A 20,684-nucleotide genomic window follows, 5' to 3' on the forward strand; every position below is an offset into this window, starting at 1 on the left:
TTTTTTTTTTTTTTTCCTCCTAAATAACTATAATAGACTATTGTTGCCCTGAGAATATTGTTTGTACATATTGACATACATACAAATTTATCAGACTGACTGATAATTAACTTATGATTAAAAACAAAACGTAATTTTTTTCTCATTTTTAAAAATAATGATAATTAATTAATTAATAAAATATAAATAAATGCCAGAAGAGTAAAAGCTCTATCACCGATCGAGCGGTATATCTACCATGGCATGTTGTTCACTACCGTATTGCTGAAATCCATTTTTATATTTTCGATTTCTACCAACACCAGCTGTAGCTGTTTGATCCAATAACGTAACATTGTCCTCGAATTCACGTACCCATCGAGCTGTTGAATCATTACCCCAATGAAAACGAAATTGTGCCGCATTATGGTAAATTTTTTTATGCTCAACACTACGTAAGGCAACACCTTCATCTGAATGATAAAACGATTTTTCACAAAAATCTTGTTCTAAAAATGGTTCAAGTTCGGCCACTATGTCCATAAAAGTCGGTCGGTCATCTGGACGCCATTTAAAACATTTTTCCATTAATTTAATAATAATATCAGGACAATTACGTGGTATACTAACAACACCTTTACGTAATACATGATTTAAGACATCGTCATTTGAAAAACCTTGATAAGGTAATTCACCCATTGTTAAAATTTCATATAATACGATACCAAATGACCAAACATCTGAACAAGAAGTAAATACACCATCAGATAAATTTTCAGGCGCCATCCAACGTATTGGTAATAAACCTTTCTGGCCAATCTTATAATAATCAGTCTCATAAATATCTCTAGCCATACCGAAATCACCAATTTTACATACTAATCCTTTAGATACCATACAATTACGTGCTGCTAAATCACGATGAACGAATTTTTTCGACTCTAAATAAGCCATACCGTCAGCTATTTCACCCGCCATTCTAACAATACGTGGTACATCTAATGTTAATATATCACGATTTTCGCGTAAATAAGATTTTAAATCACCTTTTTCCATTAATTCCATAATAACATAAGGTGGGTCACCTTCTGAAATAACACCAACCAATTTAACAATATGATAAGTTGTAAATTGTTTCATAACTGAGGCTTCGTTTAAAAACTCATGTCTTTCTTCTTCTGTATAATTTTTCTCTGTTATTGTTTTTATAGCAACATCTTGTACACCATTTAATTTACCACGAAATACACGACCGAAATTACCGTTACCAAGTGGTCCACCAATAACAAGATTATCTCTTGAAACTTCCCAACTATCTTTCACATATTTTGATTCAATATAATCTGGATTAACACTCGCTATTATACGTGTTTGTTTTATTTTATAAAACTTTAAATAATAAATATAACTAACAACAAAAGCAACAACAAAACATGATAATACTACCGATATTATTATTACTGTAACAGTTTTATCTTTAATACCAATTGAAAAATAATTTATTTGTGACCAATTACCATTACCAGAAAGTGAAGTTGAACGTAATCGTGCACTATATTTACCTGGTGTGAGATTCGTTAATGTATAAGCATTACGTTTTTTACGATTAACATTTTCTGGTATACATATTGAATTTTTTTTAGCATTTTGTACATCGAGATTCGTATACTCAATTGTATATGAAACAGTAATACCATTTGGTTCATTAACAGCGTCCCATGTTATTAAAACAATAGTATCATTTAATACATTTATTTTAATATTATCAATATCATCCATACGTGATAAAGATTTTGTTCTAACACTAGTATACTGATTTGATGAACACAAATGAGTACCATTTTTTAACGTAACACCGCATGCTGTTACAGATATTGTATAAAGTGAAAAATGATATAATTTTTTTAAGTTGTATGAATTTATATTGGCACTTATATTAAATACAAATGAATAATAGGTATCATTGTATATACGGGTTTTTTTATCATCAATAATATTTTTATTTTTAACTCTCGATGATTCAAATAATTCATGTCCTGATAAATTGTCATTTAAGTGATAATTTGATTTATAATTATCATTAACTGGATGTTGATTGAAACGACAATAATTTTTTTTATCGTTCGACGTATAACTTACTGTCGTATTGTCAATACAAAATATTTCAAATCTTTTTGATACTGTTTCAATTGGATGAGTAGTACGACTATCTTTTAGACAACATGAATCGACATGAGGTACAGATATTGGTGTTTTAATAGTTACTTCTGGTACTTGTTGTTCTTCAACTTCATTTATTAATCCATTAGTACAATAATTACGTGTTAATAAAAATTTACGATCTTCACTACGTAAATAACCACGAATAATGTAATATTGTATTGGGCCATTTGGTTGTTCAGGTGGATTCCATTCGACGACTATTTCAGAGTCACTTTTAGCATAAGATTTAATATCTAATGGTACTGACGGTATATCGGGTGCTGTTATAAAATATATTATTTCAGATTGTCCAGTTGGACTGCGAAATGAATTTTTATCTCTTGCAGCAAGTGTTTTAACATAAGCAGCATACTTTGTATATGGTTTTAAATCAACGATTGATTTAGATACTTTAGCATTTGGTGAATCTGTTAATGGAATTTCAACATCCAATACTCGCCAGTGTTTATCACCACAAGAATTACCTTCAAAAGTAACATTTTCGTTATTTGTCTCAACATAACTCAATAGGTAACTCAGTAAACGTTGTCCTTCACTTGGTTTATAAATTTCCCATTCTAAATCCACATTATTTGGTCCTTTTTGTTTTATTGTTAAATTTATATTAACAATATCACATGCAACTTTTTCACCATTTGAATCTGGTTGAATTTCTATTTCTGTATAATTTTTAATACCGGCCGATTTAGCAAAACTTATTATTTTAGACATACACAGTCGCGGGTTGTAGTGAAAAAATAACCGACCATTTAAAACTTTAACTTTTTGTGATTCAGGAAATAAACTTGATAAATTTGGATTATCAAGAGCAATAACACTAGCCCCAGCTACCTCAACATATTTACCACCTATAATTCGTAGGTTTTTGAAAAAATCCAATGATACTATTGGAAATGAGTGGGTTATTTTTAAATAACCCGTTATTTCTTCAACTAATCCAAAGGCGTTTGTTAATTCTTCAATAATATTTGGAATCCCATTATGTATTTGAAATTCTAAATTACCATCTATAAATGTCGTACCTTGATAACGTTGTAAATCAGATATATGACGAATTAATCCACTGTATCCAATTCTACGGCATGTTCCATTGCATGGTTTACATGTTGCAACCTAAAAATAATTTTTCATTCATTAATATATTTATTTATTTTATGTGATTCGCGCCTGAAAAAATTTAACGCTGTTAAATGATTAAAGTCAGCCTCATAAAATTTTATATTAAGATACAAGTCTTTCTTATTGGTCAAAGTGATATTTAGTATATTTTAAATCACTAATTTGCATATTAAATTGCAAAATTTTAGTGATATGGGCGAAGTATATCACTACTCAATGATTCAAACCACTGCCCTGATAGCCACACTTTGCTCAGCAAGTTCTGCAGTGAAACATTTTCGGCTAACTTTTAACGAAAAGTTTCTGGCAAGCCTTGGCTGGATAATACTTGCGTGCAAGTTGATGTAAATCAACTGCCGTCATTATCTGACAGTAACATTTGAAGTCCAATTGAATTCAAGTTACAGACAATCTACTGTCAACTTAACCGCAACTGTTTGCTCTCCAACACTTGCTTTCAAGTTGACTTCATAAAACGGTCGTAGCGAAGTTAACTTGCGATTATGGTGGCTATCGGGGTAGCAAGTCTATCACTTCTCTCTTTTATGGCGTCACATTCAATTTAGCTACAGTCGAACTCAATTAACTCGGACAGTTAGTCTACGGAGGAGCGGAAATTTCTTAGAATTTCCGAGTTAACGGATGTCCTTTCTTTCTTAAAAAATAAACTATACGCACGCGCTCTTACATCTACATGTAGGGTGCACACATAAATATACACAACATATACAAACGCATAGCATCGGGTGGGAGACAGCGTAGCTCGAAAAGGGAGTCAAGATTCAGGGAAAGTTCCAAGATAATGGAGTTGGACTGTACTTTATTAACATAACCAAAGACGTCTCTACTCTGCACGCGCGTATTTAATTAATCAGCCCACGCATATCTAGATCAATGCAACGTCAGCTGAATTTTTTAACTTTACTTATCTCCATTAATTGATACGACATAACACCAAAGTTGACGTTTTTTTTCATTGAGTTAACTTTCGTTAAAAGGAGATCAGATACTTTCGGCTGAATTTTTCTTGGAAAAAAAAATCTCTAAACACAAACTACAGACTGCACATTGATGCACTACTATGTCTAACCTAGCGAAGCGCGCTTTAATTTTTTGATAATATTCGTTTGCTTTAGGATATTCTTGCGTGAGGCTTACTATAAGTTAAAAATTCGAATTCTATATTTTTGGAAAGAATGAATTAATAATTGTCGTTCTTAAAAATTTCAATGTATGTTATCGATCATTCGAAAAAATCATAAACGATTAAAAATCAAAGTTTTGACACAGAATTTTATGGAAAACTATAACTTTTTATGATTCAACTTCATAAAAAAAAAATATTATTAGAATAGATAAAGGAGCAGATAATGTTTCAAAATATTCTTTAATTTATGTTAATAATATAATCGTTGTAAAAAAATAGTGTTATCACGATGAAAAAAAAAAAAAAAAAAAACATACGTTTGTAAACATAGATAAAGGAGACCAGAAAATTATTAGGTTATTTTTAAACTGTCAAAATATTTAAGTTACTTAGTCAATTATAATTAATTGAACAAATTTCCTTTTAAAAGATCCATGATAATTTCTCACATTATTATAATTATTTTTATTGTTATCATCCATGATGTGTATTAATCGTATATTCACATATATATGTTTATATTGAGATTTTAAAATTGCAATATTGCCGGATTTATTATGACAAAAAAATCCAAGTCAAAGTAATGTCTAATTAAGAATTAAAATTTTTTACAATAACTGTTATATAAATATTTTCGATAGTTCAAAAAACTTGATTAATTATTTAAAAATTATTGAGATATATTCAAAAATTTAATAGTCTTGAAATTAAATTCGAAACAGTTAGCCCTTATTTGATTCACGAGTCGCGCAAAAAAGTCCATAAGAGAAAATTCGGCCAAAGTTCCTGATTATTGTATTAGGGCAACAAATATAATATCGTACACTTGGGTGTGAAAGAGAAAAAAGTAAGAACGCATGTTAAGTTAATATTATTAAGAGGGGTTTAAACTTTTGAAGCAAATGAATCTTTTTAAAAATGAAAACGTAGATTGCTAGATTAGAGAGTAATGTATCGAGCCTCGTTCTTAATTTTACGTTTAGAGGCTTTGTTTGAAAGAAAAGCTTAGACAAAAATTACTGTAGACCCTCTTTAAACAAACTATTCAATTCCAACAAGTATAAATCTTTTTTAATAATAATAAAGTAAATTATTTTCATAACTCCGAATGTATGACGCTGACTTAAGAATTTCAACAGCGATTTTCTTCGTGCATTAATTTCATAAACTATTGTATACAATTCGTGACATCGAGTATTACATTCTTGTATGCTGGTGACACTCTAATATACTACCAATGCCACAAGATATATAAGATACTATTAAATAAAAATAATAAGTTTTATTTAATTACATTATTTTGATCGATTCTTTCTTCAAAATCAATTGGACAATGATCTAAACACAAACCATTGAACGCGCGCCATTGTTTTCTTTCATCTTCATTTTTATGGATAATGTTTAATTTTAAACATTCTTCAGCCGTTATGCATCTTCGTAAGGAATATGCATATCTAATTTTATGAAAACAAAAAGTAAATTGTATTAATTAATTAATTAATAATAATAATAATAATAAATTAAAGTAAGAGACTCAACAAACGATATAGTTAATTGTAATTGATATTAATTTTTCTATATTATTAATTTATTTAATTCTTTCCGATTCAATAATTTTATTAATTTCGTTCAAAAATAAATTGAGACATTCAATTTAAAGAAGTTCAAGCGTTACTAAATGACTCAAAAAAGCAACTTCGCTTTTTCGTTTTTTGAGCTAACAAAAATATGATTTATTCTTTATTTTAATAATAAAAATTATTTGTAGTTTATTTGGACACATTTATTAATGATTAATAAATTAAAATATTTAAAATACTTCCGTAGTAAAAATTTTAAATAAGACATGGCAACAATTCTTTTTGATAGATACGTGTGGACATGTGTTTGAACGAACATAACCGCTAAAGTCAGGGGGGTAGCAAAAACTCAAATAAATACTTGTCCTCCATTCAAAATAGAGCTAAGTATTGATCTCTAAAATTGATTTATTGTATTTTATGTTTATTTAAAAATTGGAGTTTCTACCGAAGAGACTAAAAAAAAAAAATTTTTTTTATTTCTTATGTTTTTAAAATTGGCGCCTCAACTTATTAACCACTAAAATAATTTTTTTAACTTTATTTTTGTCATTATTTGTAGCGGTGACAATAACTTTTAAATACATCATTTAACGCTATACTTATTCGATTTTTTTATATCAGTTTTTGAGAGCTCAAAGTTGGAAAGTTGACAGCGAAAAAACATTCATACTGCTAAGGGCATAGTGTTTCTGTCGTAAGAGCCCATGTATAAGGATTTAAAAACACGATTTTTAATCGTTTTTTTCTCAATAACTATACGTTAAATAGAATAATTTTAACAGTAGATGTATGGTATATTTATCTTCGAAATTGTAAAATTTCAAATCGTAAAGTTGATCTTTCAATTTAAGAAGTATCAACTTTAAAATTAATCGACTTTCAAACAGTAAATGAAATTTATGAACTGAAAATTTAAAACTAAAGTAAATTAATAATTATTTTGAATATTCGGAACCTCCATCTAAGTAATTAAATAGAAATATATAAACAAGATAATCCATAATCATGTTCATATTTTATATTCCGGGCCGATTTTAATTTGCTAAGTAACTTCAAGTAATTTTCTTTAAATTTCAAGGAAAATTATTTGCCAGTGCAATTTTTTTCTTTTATTTTAGCTACAAGGATTATTTAATTTATTTTTTTTTATAACATTAATAAGTTTTTTTTTTTTTTTAAACTTATTTATTGGACATGTAAAACTGTCTCTGATTTTGTATAAGCTATTTCATCTAAACTTTAACAAATAGCGATCGAATTTGATGTCTCTTACTGCAATTTCAAATAAAATATTAAAATATTGAGTTAGAAAAAAAAAACTTACAAATGATCTGGGCACTTAGATACACATCTGCCACCAAATCGATAATTTTTACAAACAAAACAGTCCTTATCACTTGGACCAAAACAATCCGACAGGCATTCTTCATGACATACTGGTTTTTTTGTTTTTTGGCAAATATTTTCATTCCAACATAATTTACCAGGGCATGATGAGCAATTAACTGTAAATAAATAGATAAAGAAATCAATGTAAAACTTAATCAATAAAAAATAAGTACTTGTGATATAGGGGCGAAGGGGGCAAAATGGACCTCTGGGGGCAAAGTAGGCCCCTAAAAATTTTCTATACGTCAATAAATTCGGACAGATAATAAGCTTATCGAAATTTCTTATATAATGAGGGCTAAAATAGACCGAAACTGTTCATTAAATATAACTCATTAAGAAAGTTAAAGATAATAAAATTACGTTTTAATGTTATATTGCAGCAGACTATTAGTATGATTTTTTATATTAGTATAATATAATTGTTTTATGATTATTTGCAAATTACACGTTCAAAGAATAAAAGATATCGAATCCGAAATTTTTTGAAGTACCCACTTTGCCCCTAATTTTCGATTTTTCAATTTTAATGGACGCAGCACAATGAAGTAAAAATAAGTATCAAGGGTCTAAAAAGAAGTAAACGCGTAAAAAAAATTAATGATATCATAATTATTTTCTTTAGGGGGCCCACTTTGCCCCTCTCTTTCCGAGTATCACTTTGTTAATGTCAGTATATGATTTATATAAATTTTTTACAATTTGCTGGTAATATTATCATTATATTTATTAGTTTACAGATTAAATTGCAAATGTAAATGAAATAAATCTTTTTATTATCAGCTTAAAAAAGCATATTTACTTGTACTTTTATAACTATTTGAAAACTTTATAAGCCAGTTGTTCTATAAATCACATCTTAATAATTCGCATCAGATAATGCACATGCAATAGATTATAAAAGCCTATCTAGCATGTATGATATATCAAATAAACAGGTTTTAAGTATATGAAGGACTACATTAGACTTAATCCCGTAGTCGATAATCGCGTTTTACATCGTAATATTCTTATTTGCTTGTTTTGTTTTTGTAATTACACAGCAAAAAGAAATCTGAGCAACTCCGTGAGATCCCGCTGTTCAGGTAATTGGTGTTAAATTTAACCGCGAAAACGGCGTTAATTTTTTCTCTGTATTAATTGTCTTGATAAAAACTTAATTGTATTTGTTAATTATCAGAAGTTAAATGGTATTTCAAACACAAAAAAAAAAAAAAAAAAAAAAAAAAAAAAACGAAAATTTTAATTGTTTCAAAAGTTAGTGATACGACAGACTTATCAATTTATAGAGAAATCCAAAGAATATTTGTCCACAATGACATGTTAATATTATTGTATACAATATGGAAAACATGTTTTCATGATTTAAGTCTTTTTGCGAACTTAATCAGCTACAACAATAAAATTAAATTATCAATGATTAATTTATCATCTTTAAATCAGTTATTACTTCATGAAAAACATCAGTTGCAATAAAAATAATTATTATATTGTTTCTTAATATTCAACTGGATAAGTGATAAGAAAATTTATGCGATTTTGTGACATTGCTTATTTTGTAGGTAATAAAATTGTTTTTATCTTCATGAATGACAGCTTCGTAATTTGAATAAAATACAATTTTTTTTTTCTGTTTTGTGGATCTTAAAACGTTTTATATTCGAACCCCATTGTCTGCCTAATTTCAAAACACAGTAACTGACAAAAATAAAATTTTTGAAATATGAATTGAATCATATTCACAAAACTCCACTGGAACTAAAAATACAAAAAAATTGATTTTGAAAAACTGATTCCTTACTGGGTTTTGAAATTGGACAGCCGCCATACCCCGATCAAAGTTCATTTACTCCGCATGCACAGCATTTGAATACCGGTTTGATAACATTGCTAAGTAGCACCACTCTACCATTGAAGATCATTTTAACGCCGATTTATTACAGTATTATTAAAATATACTTTATCAATTATTACTTTTTGTCTTGATCATTTATACAAATTATCACATATTAAATTGCTTTGAGATGTTAAAAAATTATCTGATCAAGTGTAAAAACAAAAATATAAAAAAAAAAAAAATACTTTTTTATAAATTTTTTACCCCGACAATCGGCTGGATTTTGATTATCTTTGATGAAGTTTTCTCCATTAACAACAATTTCGTTCCAATCTATTGTACTAGCATAACAAAGCTCTGGATTTTTTTCAATTCTCACAGCTCCTCTTAAGATTTTAGTCAACTTCGTTAAGCCAATCTGTAATAAAAATGATGATAATAACAACAACAACAATTCAAAGACTTATATAAATTGTGAATTATAATTATAAGTTTCATGAGTAAAAGATGACTAGGAGCAAGTTGTGCTGGAGATAGAGGAGGTGATGAGAAAGACAGAAATTAAGATGGTCGTTTAATTCGGTTAAGTAGTTAACGGTATTTGACCTGGTTGTTAACCAGTCAAGACCGACAAATTAGTTCGAAGACACAAAATACGAAGATTTCGCGTGGGAATGATCTACAATTAAGAGTGAGACTTGATACGAAGATAAGACTGAAATAAACTGGGTAGTGATTGATCTTACGTGATGTCTGAGTCACGATTGATCAGTCATAATTTTTTAAATTTTATTTCGTAGTCTTTAATACGCAATAAGTGTCACTCCAATTATTAATGTCTAACGTGATATTTATGATCACTAATGTTTGCCTACCATTTAAACTTATAATTTAATAACTATTTATTGGCATTAATGGTTAGCAAATAATATAAAGTTAATAGTTTAATTTTGATTATAAATGAAAATTAATATTAATTTTTTTTAATGAATGAAAATAAAAGAAAAGGCTTTAAAATATTAGTAATCCGTATGAAACGTATTAGTATAAATATATAAAAAAAAAGTTATTACCTCTTCTAGGTTTGGTAATTCGTAGATCATAAACGAGTAATCAAGTATAGTTTTATCACCACGAATAACTTCTAGATTTGGAAATAAATGACGTAGAGTCAGGAGATTATTTATACGATATAACATCATATAACTTGTAATTTCACGTAATTTTGGAAAACTAAGACCCTCAAAATCAGCTTCTGTATTATTGTCGATCAATACTATTTGAAGAAAACCTTCGATGATCTCACAATCTTTCAATATTTCAAAATTGCGAACACGATTTCTTATGTCGATACTCTGACAAATACCATTAGCAATAGTAACATTCTTTAATTTACGTGGCTTCGTAGATATTTTTTTGTCCATCTTCAATGTTTCGTTCGGTAAATTTGATTTAACTTGCTGTCCATTTTTACTTGAATTTCCATTATTAGAACTGCAATAAAAATACAAAACTATATATTAATAATAATACTAATAATAATAATAATAACTATTATTTATCGGTAAATATTTGTTTAAAGATATTTCAACAGATAAAAATACGTTTTTACGTCACACACTTAATGACATATACACGGAAAAAAATGATGCTCAAAATTTTAATAGTTTGTAGTTTATTTTCGACTTAAAATTAGTATATTCGATACTAATATCAAACCAGGATCATTATATATATTACAAAATGGCTATTATTTATATTAAAATTTGATACACATAGAAGAGCAAAATTTGTAATTTCGTGTATTAAAATTAATATGAAAAAGAATCGATAAATTGGTATCTACAGTTATTTATTACTATTCAAATAAACATAGAAAAATTCGAAAAATTTACCATTTATTCGATATATGTATATAATAAATTAATTTATAATAACGAATAAATAATATTTTATATTAATTATTAATCAATGGGATAGAATTTATAAAATAAGAGTTACAAGTTTTCGGTATTTTTATGAGCAAAAAATCTGTATCTAGTATACTAATTTTTCATTTTATTATTTACCACTTATTCGATTTATGTATATTGTAAATCAATTTATAATAATAAATAAATGATATTTTAAGCTAATAATTGATAAGTGATATCGAATTTATAAAATAAAAGTTAGTAACTTTTGCAATTTTTTGGTTGGGAAAATCAGTATCTAAGATACCAATTCTTAATTTTACCAATCATTACTTTTTAATATATGTATGCCATAAATTAATTAATTTACACTAATAATACACGTATTTATACCTAAAAGTTAATTGATAACAGATTCCACTTTTTACTATTGTTTATTAATTTTTAATATTTTGTTTTTTTCCGTGTAAAAAAAAATTGATGGAGATTCTAATTACTAAATTGTCTAACTTAATATTTTTTAGTAGGTGATTCTGTGCAATTTTCAGATAGTAACAGTCAGAAAAAATATTATTTGAATAACCTAGACAAAAACATTACACATATACTAGATATGAAATTAATTTTTAAATTATTTTTTTTTCGCAGAAATGGAGGATTTTCTAAAATGGAGTTAAACAATTTGCTAATTAGAACTTCGATATTTTGAGATGGTCATTTGTAAAGAACTTGCAAATATTTTAATTCAAAAATTTGATCATACCATAAAAAAGACTTCAAAAAATTACATTTTTATAAAAAAAAAAAATTATCTAATAAAAGACATTATAATCTGTTTAAAGAAATACTAATTAAATATATGAATTAGTAATATTTAAAATTAAAAATAAAAATGATAGTTGTATAAATTTTATTAAATAATACCTTGAAACATCAATGGCACGATTACTCCTATATCCAAAACTGTCAATATCATCGTCATTAATAATATGTTTAGTATCTTGATCAGTGTCAACATACGCTCTATCATCTAATTCCGGATCATACTTTCCCTTAGAAGTTTTATCCCGATGTTTACTATAAGATTTAGAATATCTTTTACTGACAGATTTAACTCTAGATTTATGGTCATCCGCAATCGATGGAAGCGCTAAGAAAAACACAATGCCAAGCGTTAATAACACCGGCAACAGCAGCTTCCGCGTCTTCATCTTGTCGCTTCATGGACACGTTTTTCACTGATTTATTCTCACGTCCACGGGTCTTGTCGAGGATGTCGCGATGATCTGTTGTCCCTACTACCACCCAATATACACCACTTATACTGATGCTGATACTTGTTTCTTAACTTTGTTTCTGCTCTCTTACAATATAAAACAAATATCAAACCTTGAAAATTGCAGGTATTTTATGATCTTAATGCGTCATACTTCTTCGTCATCGATATTCCTTCCTCCGTAAGTTAGTTTTTTTAATACCTAAATAACTTGTAATATTTTTTTTCCATTTGTTATCATTATTTATATTCTCTTATTGAGCACTGACACAATTAGAACGTTCGTATATTAATAATAATAAAGTTACAATGAAACCACCACCAGCTTGAGAACACAATTTCACGCGATATATAGAGCATCAGGGTATCAAACACCCGAGTCCTTACGTCTTTTAACCGGTCCCCAACGCTCATAAGGATTATGTTTTATTTGTAATTTTTTATTTTTAAGTACTGCTGAGAAAAAAAAATTTATTCACTTTTACTTGTATCGCTGTTTCGTCGACTAAAATAACTTCTTGTTAAATATAAAGAACTTCTTTGACTTCATCATTACCATAAGTCAATTGAAGATTTCAAACGCCACCTGATAAAATAAAAATGTATGTAAATAATTGTTATATATACTATAAAACTCAAAATTTTTATATATTATTAAAATTTAATTTTAAATAAGAATTTATGATAATAATAATAATAATAATAATGATAATAATAATAATTATTATTATGACAGTACGCATTATTAGATGATATCAATATTATTTAAACTTAAGCGAAAGTGGAGTAAAAAACAAAATAAACACAAGTGAAAGGTGTGTAATTTTATTATTACTTTTTTTTTAATCGGCTTTTTCTTTATTTTTTTTAAATCGTTTACTTATTTATTTTTTTCATTTATCAACTTCATTAGGATACCAGCAGAATCACAAGGTTGCGTAAGTCTCAGTCGACCCACAGGTAGTAAAAAAAAATATAAACAACAGAAAGGCATCGAATAAAAAAAAATTAAAAAAGGCCTTTCGGCATCTGAAATTGAAGTAGATTTCTCATTATGTCTTTATTTTGAAGTTCCAAGATAAAATTGAATCAAAAATTAGTTTTTTTGTCATTTGTGATAAATTTTGAGTTCGAAAACCACCTAAGTTTCGATTAAAAAGTAATTCAAGAAGAAAACCACGGAAGCTACATTTTTCATCAATTTGAAAATTGTAAGTTGCCACCATTTCCTAAAAACTTAACTGATTTTTTAAATTTTTGAACTGGATTAATATAATTGCCTAAATAATAAGTATATAAAGATTTCACAATCGTCCGTCGAAAACTTTTAAAGATATAATAATGAAATTTTTACCATAAGAAAAAACTAATCATGTAGATTGGAACCTTTATTAAAATTGAAAAAATTATTGTAGAACAAAAATAAAAAAAAAAAATAAAATATACTTTATTTTATCAATTATAATATTCTTTTTACCAAATAAGGCTACATGTTCCCGATAAAAATTTATTTAAAAAAATTTATCGGAAATCAACTAAAAAGTAGTAGTATATAGAAGCAAAATAAATATATGAAGAAGAGATTTTTTGGATAGCGTGATTATTCAGATACGCTTGTAAGTTTTTACAAGGAAAAAGAATATTATATATATATATATATATATATATATATAAACCCGAATGGTGGGAATTTTACTACATTGGCTTCCGTTGACGTATCAGTTGCAAATCCGCCCATTCATAATTTCACGCGATAACAAGAATTACTAGTAAGTGCTCGCTCACAGAGATATATACTATGCTTTACTCTATTTTTCTATGACTATATACTAAAGTTTTTTTTTTCTTTTATTCTTTGCTTGATATTTATCGTAATTCTATTTCATTTTTTATTTCAATTCATTTACTTTTTGGACTTTCACAAGGTTAACTTCCCTTCTCAATTTACTTAGATCACGCAGTTAGTACTTGGGGTAGATTTCTCTAATTTTTTTAATCTTTTCCATAGTTAGTTATAGTTAATAAATTTTCATTTAATTAATAATTCCATCAACTCTTCGCGTATGATATTTAATCATAAATATAATTTATCTTGTTTTGTCCAAGATTAACAGACGTATTTTTTTTTTTTTATTACTTGTCATATAAAAATTGACGTAGTTTAAAATATATGTATATAGTAATAATATGTATGTATGCCTATAATTTTTACACGTTGAAGTATGTTAACTTTGTTTCTATCTTCTGGCATATTTTAAGAGCCCGCGTCATCGTTTGAGATAAACAAAAAAAAATAATAAGTAGATGTAAAGTAGTATATAATATTACAATAAATTTTTAAAATTTTATTCATAGTAATATTCATTTTTCAAACCAATAATAGAAAATTTAACTATTTAAAAAAATTATTTGCGTTCAATTTTTTTAAAAACATGTTTTGTATTAAAACAAAATTTAAAAAGTATTTATATTTATGTTTATTTTATACTGATACAATGTTGTGAAAGTATATTGAAAGTATATTTATTCTATATAATTACTTTTATGAATAATAAATATAATCGGTTGTTGTTTATAATTGTATATTAATTATGAGATAAATTATTTTTAATTACTATTTGATCAATTAATCTTATACTTTCAATGTTTTTATAAACTATTTTTTTTATTATTATAAATTTTTTTTTAATTTTATGTTGAAAACTGATTATTATTTTATGTATAATTAACTTAGTAAAAATTTAAAAGATTATTAAAATTAATAGAGCCAGAAAAAAAAAAACATTCATTAGTGACATAAATTATATTGAGACTATGTGAATCGGAGCGATTAAAATTAGAAAAGTATCGCATTAATATAGACATTAAAAAGAAATTAAATAGATAAAACAAATAATATATATATATATATATATATATAAATATATATATTGCAAGGCGTTGCGGAATGCGTCGAGTCACACTGAGCGGTGTCATTGCGCCAGTAAAAACATTGAGACAGTAATAATAATGATTATTATTGAATGTACTTTAATTCATAAAAAATAATGACATATACACGTGTGTATTATCCATGTATTCGAAAAAGAATAAAAAGAAAATAAGAGTAAAAAAATGAAAATAAATAAAATAGTGGTCCGATAAACTTAAGCAAACAGAAATTGGTCTCTTTATCTAATATGACAGAAGCGGGTAATCGACCGAATTGGATCGAGGCCTCATCTGTTTCATCTCTCTTTCATTCTTTATTTATCTTATGCTTCTTTTTATTCATCTATTTCCTCTCTTGCTCTTTTATATAAACTGTTTAGTTGTTATTTTTTTGTCACCCGAATCACAAGTTTAAAACAACATTGATGTCGTCACGAGCATAGAATTGTTTTCCGATCGCTTAGCCGGTACTCTTACGTAAGCTTATTTTCACGCTGTTAAATTACAAGCTATTATTATTGTTATGTTATTTTCTTATATGTATACATATATATTTATATGTAGAAATATATTCAAGGAAATAATCAATTTACTGTTATGTTAAATCTTAGAAAATCTTTTGAACTATTTCTTCATGTTGACATTGATAATATTTTTATATTTAAAAAAAAAAAGATTCAAGACAAATTATTGATGTCTTACCACTATGTATTTGTAGTTCAATATTTTCATTTTAAATACGTAAAATAATAAAAATAACTGTCAAAATTATAACGTAAATATCTCATAATTGAATAGATAATACAATCATAAATTTTACAATGATTTGTTTGCGAATTAATGAGGTGACGCAGAACTGTCTTTCGATTGCGACAGATTACACAGTTTAATCATAAATACACACATATATTTCTCTTCCTTATGTACATTTATGCTATTTACAGCAGCATTAATTTTTCCTCTCATTTTAATTTTAACATAAAAAATGTAAGAATGAAACAAAGATGAAGACGATAGTTAACTTAAGGGGTAACCGTAACCGATTTTCAATTCAATTTAATTCACCGACAAACACTGGAAATTTAAAATAGAGTCTTTGGCGTTTTTTAAAACCTTGACAGTGCTAAAAATTTCGTATTTTCAAAAATTCCAATTCGTCTCCGAGAAAAATTGTTTTAAAATTTTAATTTATTCTACGAGTACAACAAAGATAGTTCTGATTATTTTTTTGAGTTTAGAAAAAAGGTTCAGAGCGTATCCCCTTAAGAAAACGAGAAAGAAAGAAAAAAATATATAGAAAAAAGAAAAACACACATGCCAGGAAAGAGAATGAATAAAAAAAACCCGAAACTGATCATGCGCAACAAAAGGTATATATATAGTATTCGAAATTTTATCGTAAGCTGGTAGAAACACGAAAAGCCCATGTGATTTGTTCAGTAGATAGGTGATTATAGAGTGTATCATATATATGTATATGTTTTGTTGTTGTGTGTCGGTATTACAGAGAGACTTGGTATGCGTTTAAAGAGTAAGACAGAAAGTGAAAAACAAGGAAATATGACGAATGAAGAGAATGCCAAGCATGAGAGCTGCTGGTGATGCTCACTGTTATGTCGAGAAGAAAAACATCGTACGCGTCCTATCCGACATTATAACGTATTTAAGTTTCACATCACGTCTTTAACGGCCATCCGTGATCGATTCACGCTAAGACCTAAAATAATCATTGTGTTTTCGTTTTATCTACTAAATATTTTACACACACGTACTGCTTGTTCTTTCATTTTAATCATAACCATTATATTTGCCTAGAGTAATAAAAAATAATAATAAAAAGTAGCAATAATATCGCCAATACATACATCAACAGCGAATTAATAAAATTTAAGAAAGCAAATATATAACGTGTTTGTATTATTCACGACTTCCGGTGGTAAATAAACTTGTAACCTTGATACTACACACTAGTACCATGTAAATAAAATGAAAAATATGATAAAACTTGTAGCATTATGTTAATGAAATATAATATTAATTGCTGCCATGTATTAATTGTTATAAAATAAAATAAAATCTTTATTATAATAAGATAATAGGACTAATTGGATCACTGAGAAACACGCGTGGTCAATAATCTCATGGTGTACATGAATAAAAGTAGCTCGTAATTTTCTTTGGGTAGGTCTCTTCAGTTACTTACATCACTGGTCTTTATTTTCGGGTATATAAGGTATAACCAATGTTAACTCTACTGGCAGCACGCACGACGTGTGCTGGAGAGCAGGTTGTCGTACGAGGAGAACACGGTGGAATTTGGATTATTTTGAACTAACGACTGCCGTTCAACTCATGGTACGAGGCTCGTGGCGCACATGCCAACAGACTTTAACACAAGGATTCCCCTACTCTCTCTTTTTCCTAACTGTTCGTATTTTCTCCTTCAATATACTTATGTGTATATAAATACATACAATACAAATGTAATGTAGCGACTAGTAGTGAAGGATAGAATGAAGCAAGTTTTTCAAACGACAATGACAAACTACTATAATGTAATAGATAAAAAAAAACATCAAGAGAGAAAGGAGTTGAAGAAAAGTAGTGCGGGAATGACGTATATGATGAGCAGGTTCTTAATATCCCGATTATTTCCGACACTGGAGCGTCTTTTTCTTGAAATATTTAATAAAAAAATCTATTTCATTTCATCTACCAATTCATGACCATCGTGCACATGTTCACGTGGATTATACACTGCTACAAGATTTTTTTTTCTATCACATAGATTACTCATATGTGGATTTATTTATGCACACATATATACGTACACATATTAATGTAAAAAGTACAAGGGGAGCGCCACCGGAAAGGACGCGTGGGCCCTCATATCGTATATATATATATATATATTCCAACAATACTTATACATTAACACGGGGTATAAAATTTCCAACGGATCCGGGAGATGGAGCATATATATTGTGTATTTACATGCCTAGAGCAACAACGAGTGATTCGACATCAGGAACGTAAAGAAATAAACATAATAATAATAATAATGATGATGATGATGAAAAGAAGCAAAGAATCTTCGCGTTTCAAGGAATACCATATTCTTCTTTGTGTAGTATAGTTTAAATATAAAGATTTTTTCCACAGGTATGTAGGATCTATATATTATAGGCAGAGTATAGGTAGATTTTATTTCTTTTATGGATTTTTTTTTCCACCTTTTTGGAGCGGGTAAGAGACAAGGGAGGTACGAGGGATATACAAGCAAAAAGATCTGGGGCCCGGGCTCAAGGACAAGGGGGACTTACAAAGAAAAAATAAAAAAAAAAAAGAAGAGGATAATTGTTATAATAACGAAGACGATGCGCCACTGCAAGTAAAACGGACTTGCCTGTATTGCGTAGTATGCGCTTGAATGGATTACGTCACACGGTCTCGCGTACTTGTTTACAAGGCGGCTACGTCTCATATATATATATATCTTGAGGACTCAGCAATCATGAGATTTATCATATGGTTTATTTATATTTATTTCCTACGCTATTAAAGTTATGACTTATGAGTGTGAGATGTAAAAGAAAAATAGATTACTTAGGGAATTTATTGTGATTTTTTCTTAACATCATTTACTGCACTCTTAAATCATTAAACTATTATTATTTTTAGAGAAATGCACCCTAAATATATACGTAGTTTATAAAACGAACGTTTTAAAAACGTAGGTTAGATAAGAGAATCAAAGATCAACAGAATTAGGTGCCATTTTATTTAAATTTAAAAAAAAATTTTTGATTTTACGATTACTTGCGTAATGACTAATAAGCAATCGACATCATTGGCCACGTGTATATGACTGAGTAAACTTTTTCCCTCCAAATGAAAATGTGAGCAGTTTATATTAATAGATATTTTAGTGAGTGCGATATATATACATATATACAGCGATGCTACTCATCTTCCATTAATGTTGTGTTTAAGAAACAGACGCCCTCGCTTTCCCAAAACATACTCACGTATAATACGCACATGCGTCGTTTATATATTATTATATATTATATTTATTTGAACTTCATTTTCTTCGTACTAAGTAGTCTATCTCATTATTTTTTATACAAACTACAATATATATTACTGCCGTTACTACGACGTTAAATAAACGTCTTGTGTGTATGGTGTATATATATTAATACATATACATGTACATATAAATACATACATAGATTTTTTTTTACTTTTTACCACAATATAACATATTTCTATATATATTATACATATATTACACAGTACACTAATATCATACCAATATTAATCACCTTGTATTTTTATCCACAATTATCACTCGTTAAATTATATAAACATATATATTTCGTAAAACATACCATCAACTCTTACCCTTATATATATTAAGGCTTAGATTCACTGCGTCACTTTTTGTTACAAGTTTATGACTTATTTAGTTGCTATTGTTATTGTTTTATAATTGTTTGTTTGTTTGTTTGATTTTATTGTTTTGTTTAATATGTAAATACACTAAAATTACAAATAATAGTACGTAAATACAACACACGTATTTTATGCACGTATAGAAGCGAACATTTACTGACTACTTCAGTTCAGCTTTCAGCGATTCAGCGGCGACACAAACAAGTCAGCTGGACTTGAGCATAAGCGTAGGATCAATGGGACATGAAATTCTAATGTTGATACCGTTGATACATATATAAATATATATACAGTAGATAAAAAAAAAAAATGGAATTCTGAAGAAAAGCCTAGACTAAATTTACAGATTTATGTATAGTATTGATAGAAATGAAATTTTATTTTTTTAATGAACATAATTTTATTTAAACTGACCATTTAAATTTAGTGAATTCTTTTGTAGGTTAATGGTGATTGGTCTGTTTGAATTAAATTTTTGGCTGGAAATTAGACCAATGAAAGAAAGAAAACGGAAGACTGAGGACTCAGAGAAGTAGAATAAAAAAGAGGAGCGAAGGAAATTGTTGGTTTTGTTTATCGGGTACGATATTTATTTATTATATACTTTGATACAGTTCAATATAAAATATTCATTTCTCATGTGGATTTTAAATATTTTTTTAATCGTGCTAAATTAATTTAAATATTGATTTATCCATTAAATTTATCCATGTACATATATATAAATAGTATTAAGGTATTTATATTAAATGTTTTGTCGTTAAATATATTTTATATTTACCGAGATTATTGTTATAATTAATTTAATGATAATTAATAAGTTTTAAAT

The 20,684-nt window shown here is 27.5% G+C and overlaps 1 protein-coding gene across 4 annotated transcripts; it reads right to left on the reverse strand.

Moving 5' to 3' along the window:
• LOC103574229 (insulin receptor-related protein) lies at positions 1-20,149 on the reverse strand. Of its 4 annotated transcripts, none has more exons than XM_008553636.3 (7): positions 19,805-20,149; positions 12,115-13,052; positions 10,351-10,771; positions 9,542-9,695; positions 7,376-7,556; positions 5,763-5,922; positions 1-3,315 (listed from the first exon to the last, which is right to left on the reverse strand). In XM_008553636.3, the coding sequence occupies exons 2-7, from the start codon at positions 12,399-12,401 to the stop codon at positions 214-216; spliced, it is 4,305 nt and encodes a 1,434-aa protein (XP_008551858.1). In that variant the 5' UTR covers positions 12,402-13,052; positions 19,805-20,149; the 3' UTR covers positions 1-213. The 4 variants fall into 4 exon arrangements, with proteins under 4 accessions (XP_008551858.1, XP_008551857.1, XP_008551856.1 ...); XM_008553635.3 differs by having other exon boundaries at positions 19,792-20,149; XM_008553634.3 differs by having other exon boundaries at positions 19,726-20,149.
• Between the last annotated feature and the right edge of the window lie 535 nt (positions 20,150-20,684).

This window comes from Microplitis demolitor, chromosome 4 (assembly GCF_026212275.2).
Source record: "Microplitis demolitor isolate Queensland-Clemson2020A chromosome 4, iyMicDemo2.1a, whole genome shotgun sequence".
In the NCBI taxonomy this organism is placed as follows: Eukaryota; Metazoa; Arthropoda; class Insecta; order Hymenoptera; family Braconidae; genus Microplitis; species Microplitis demolitor.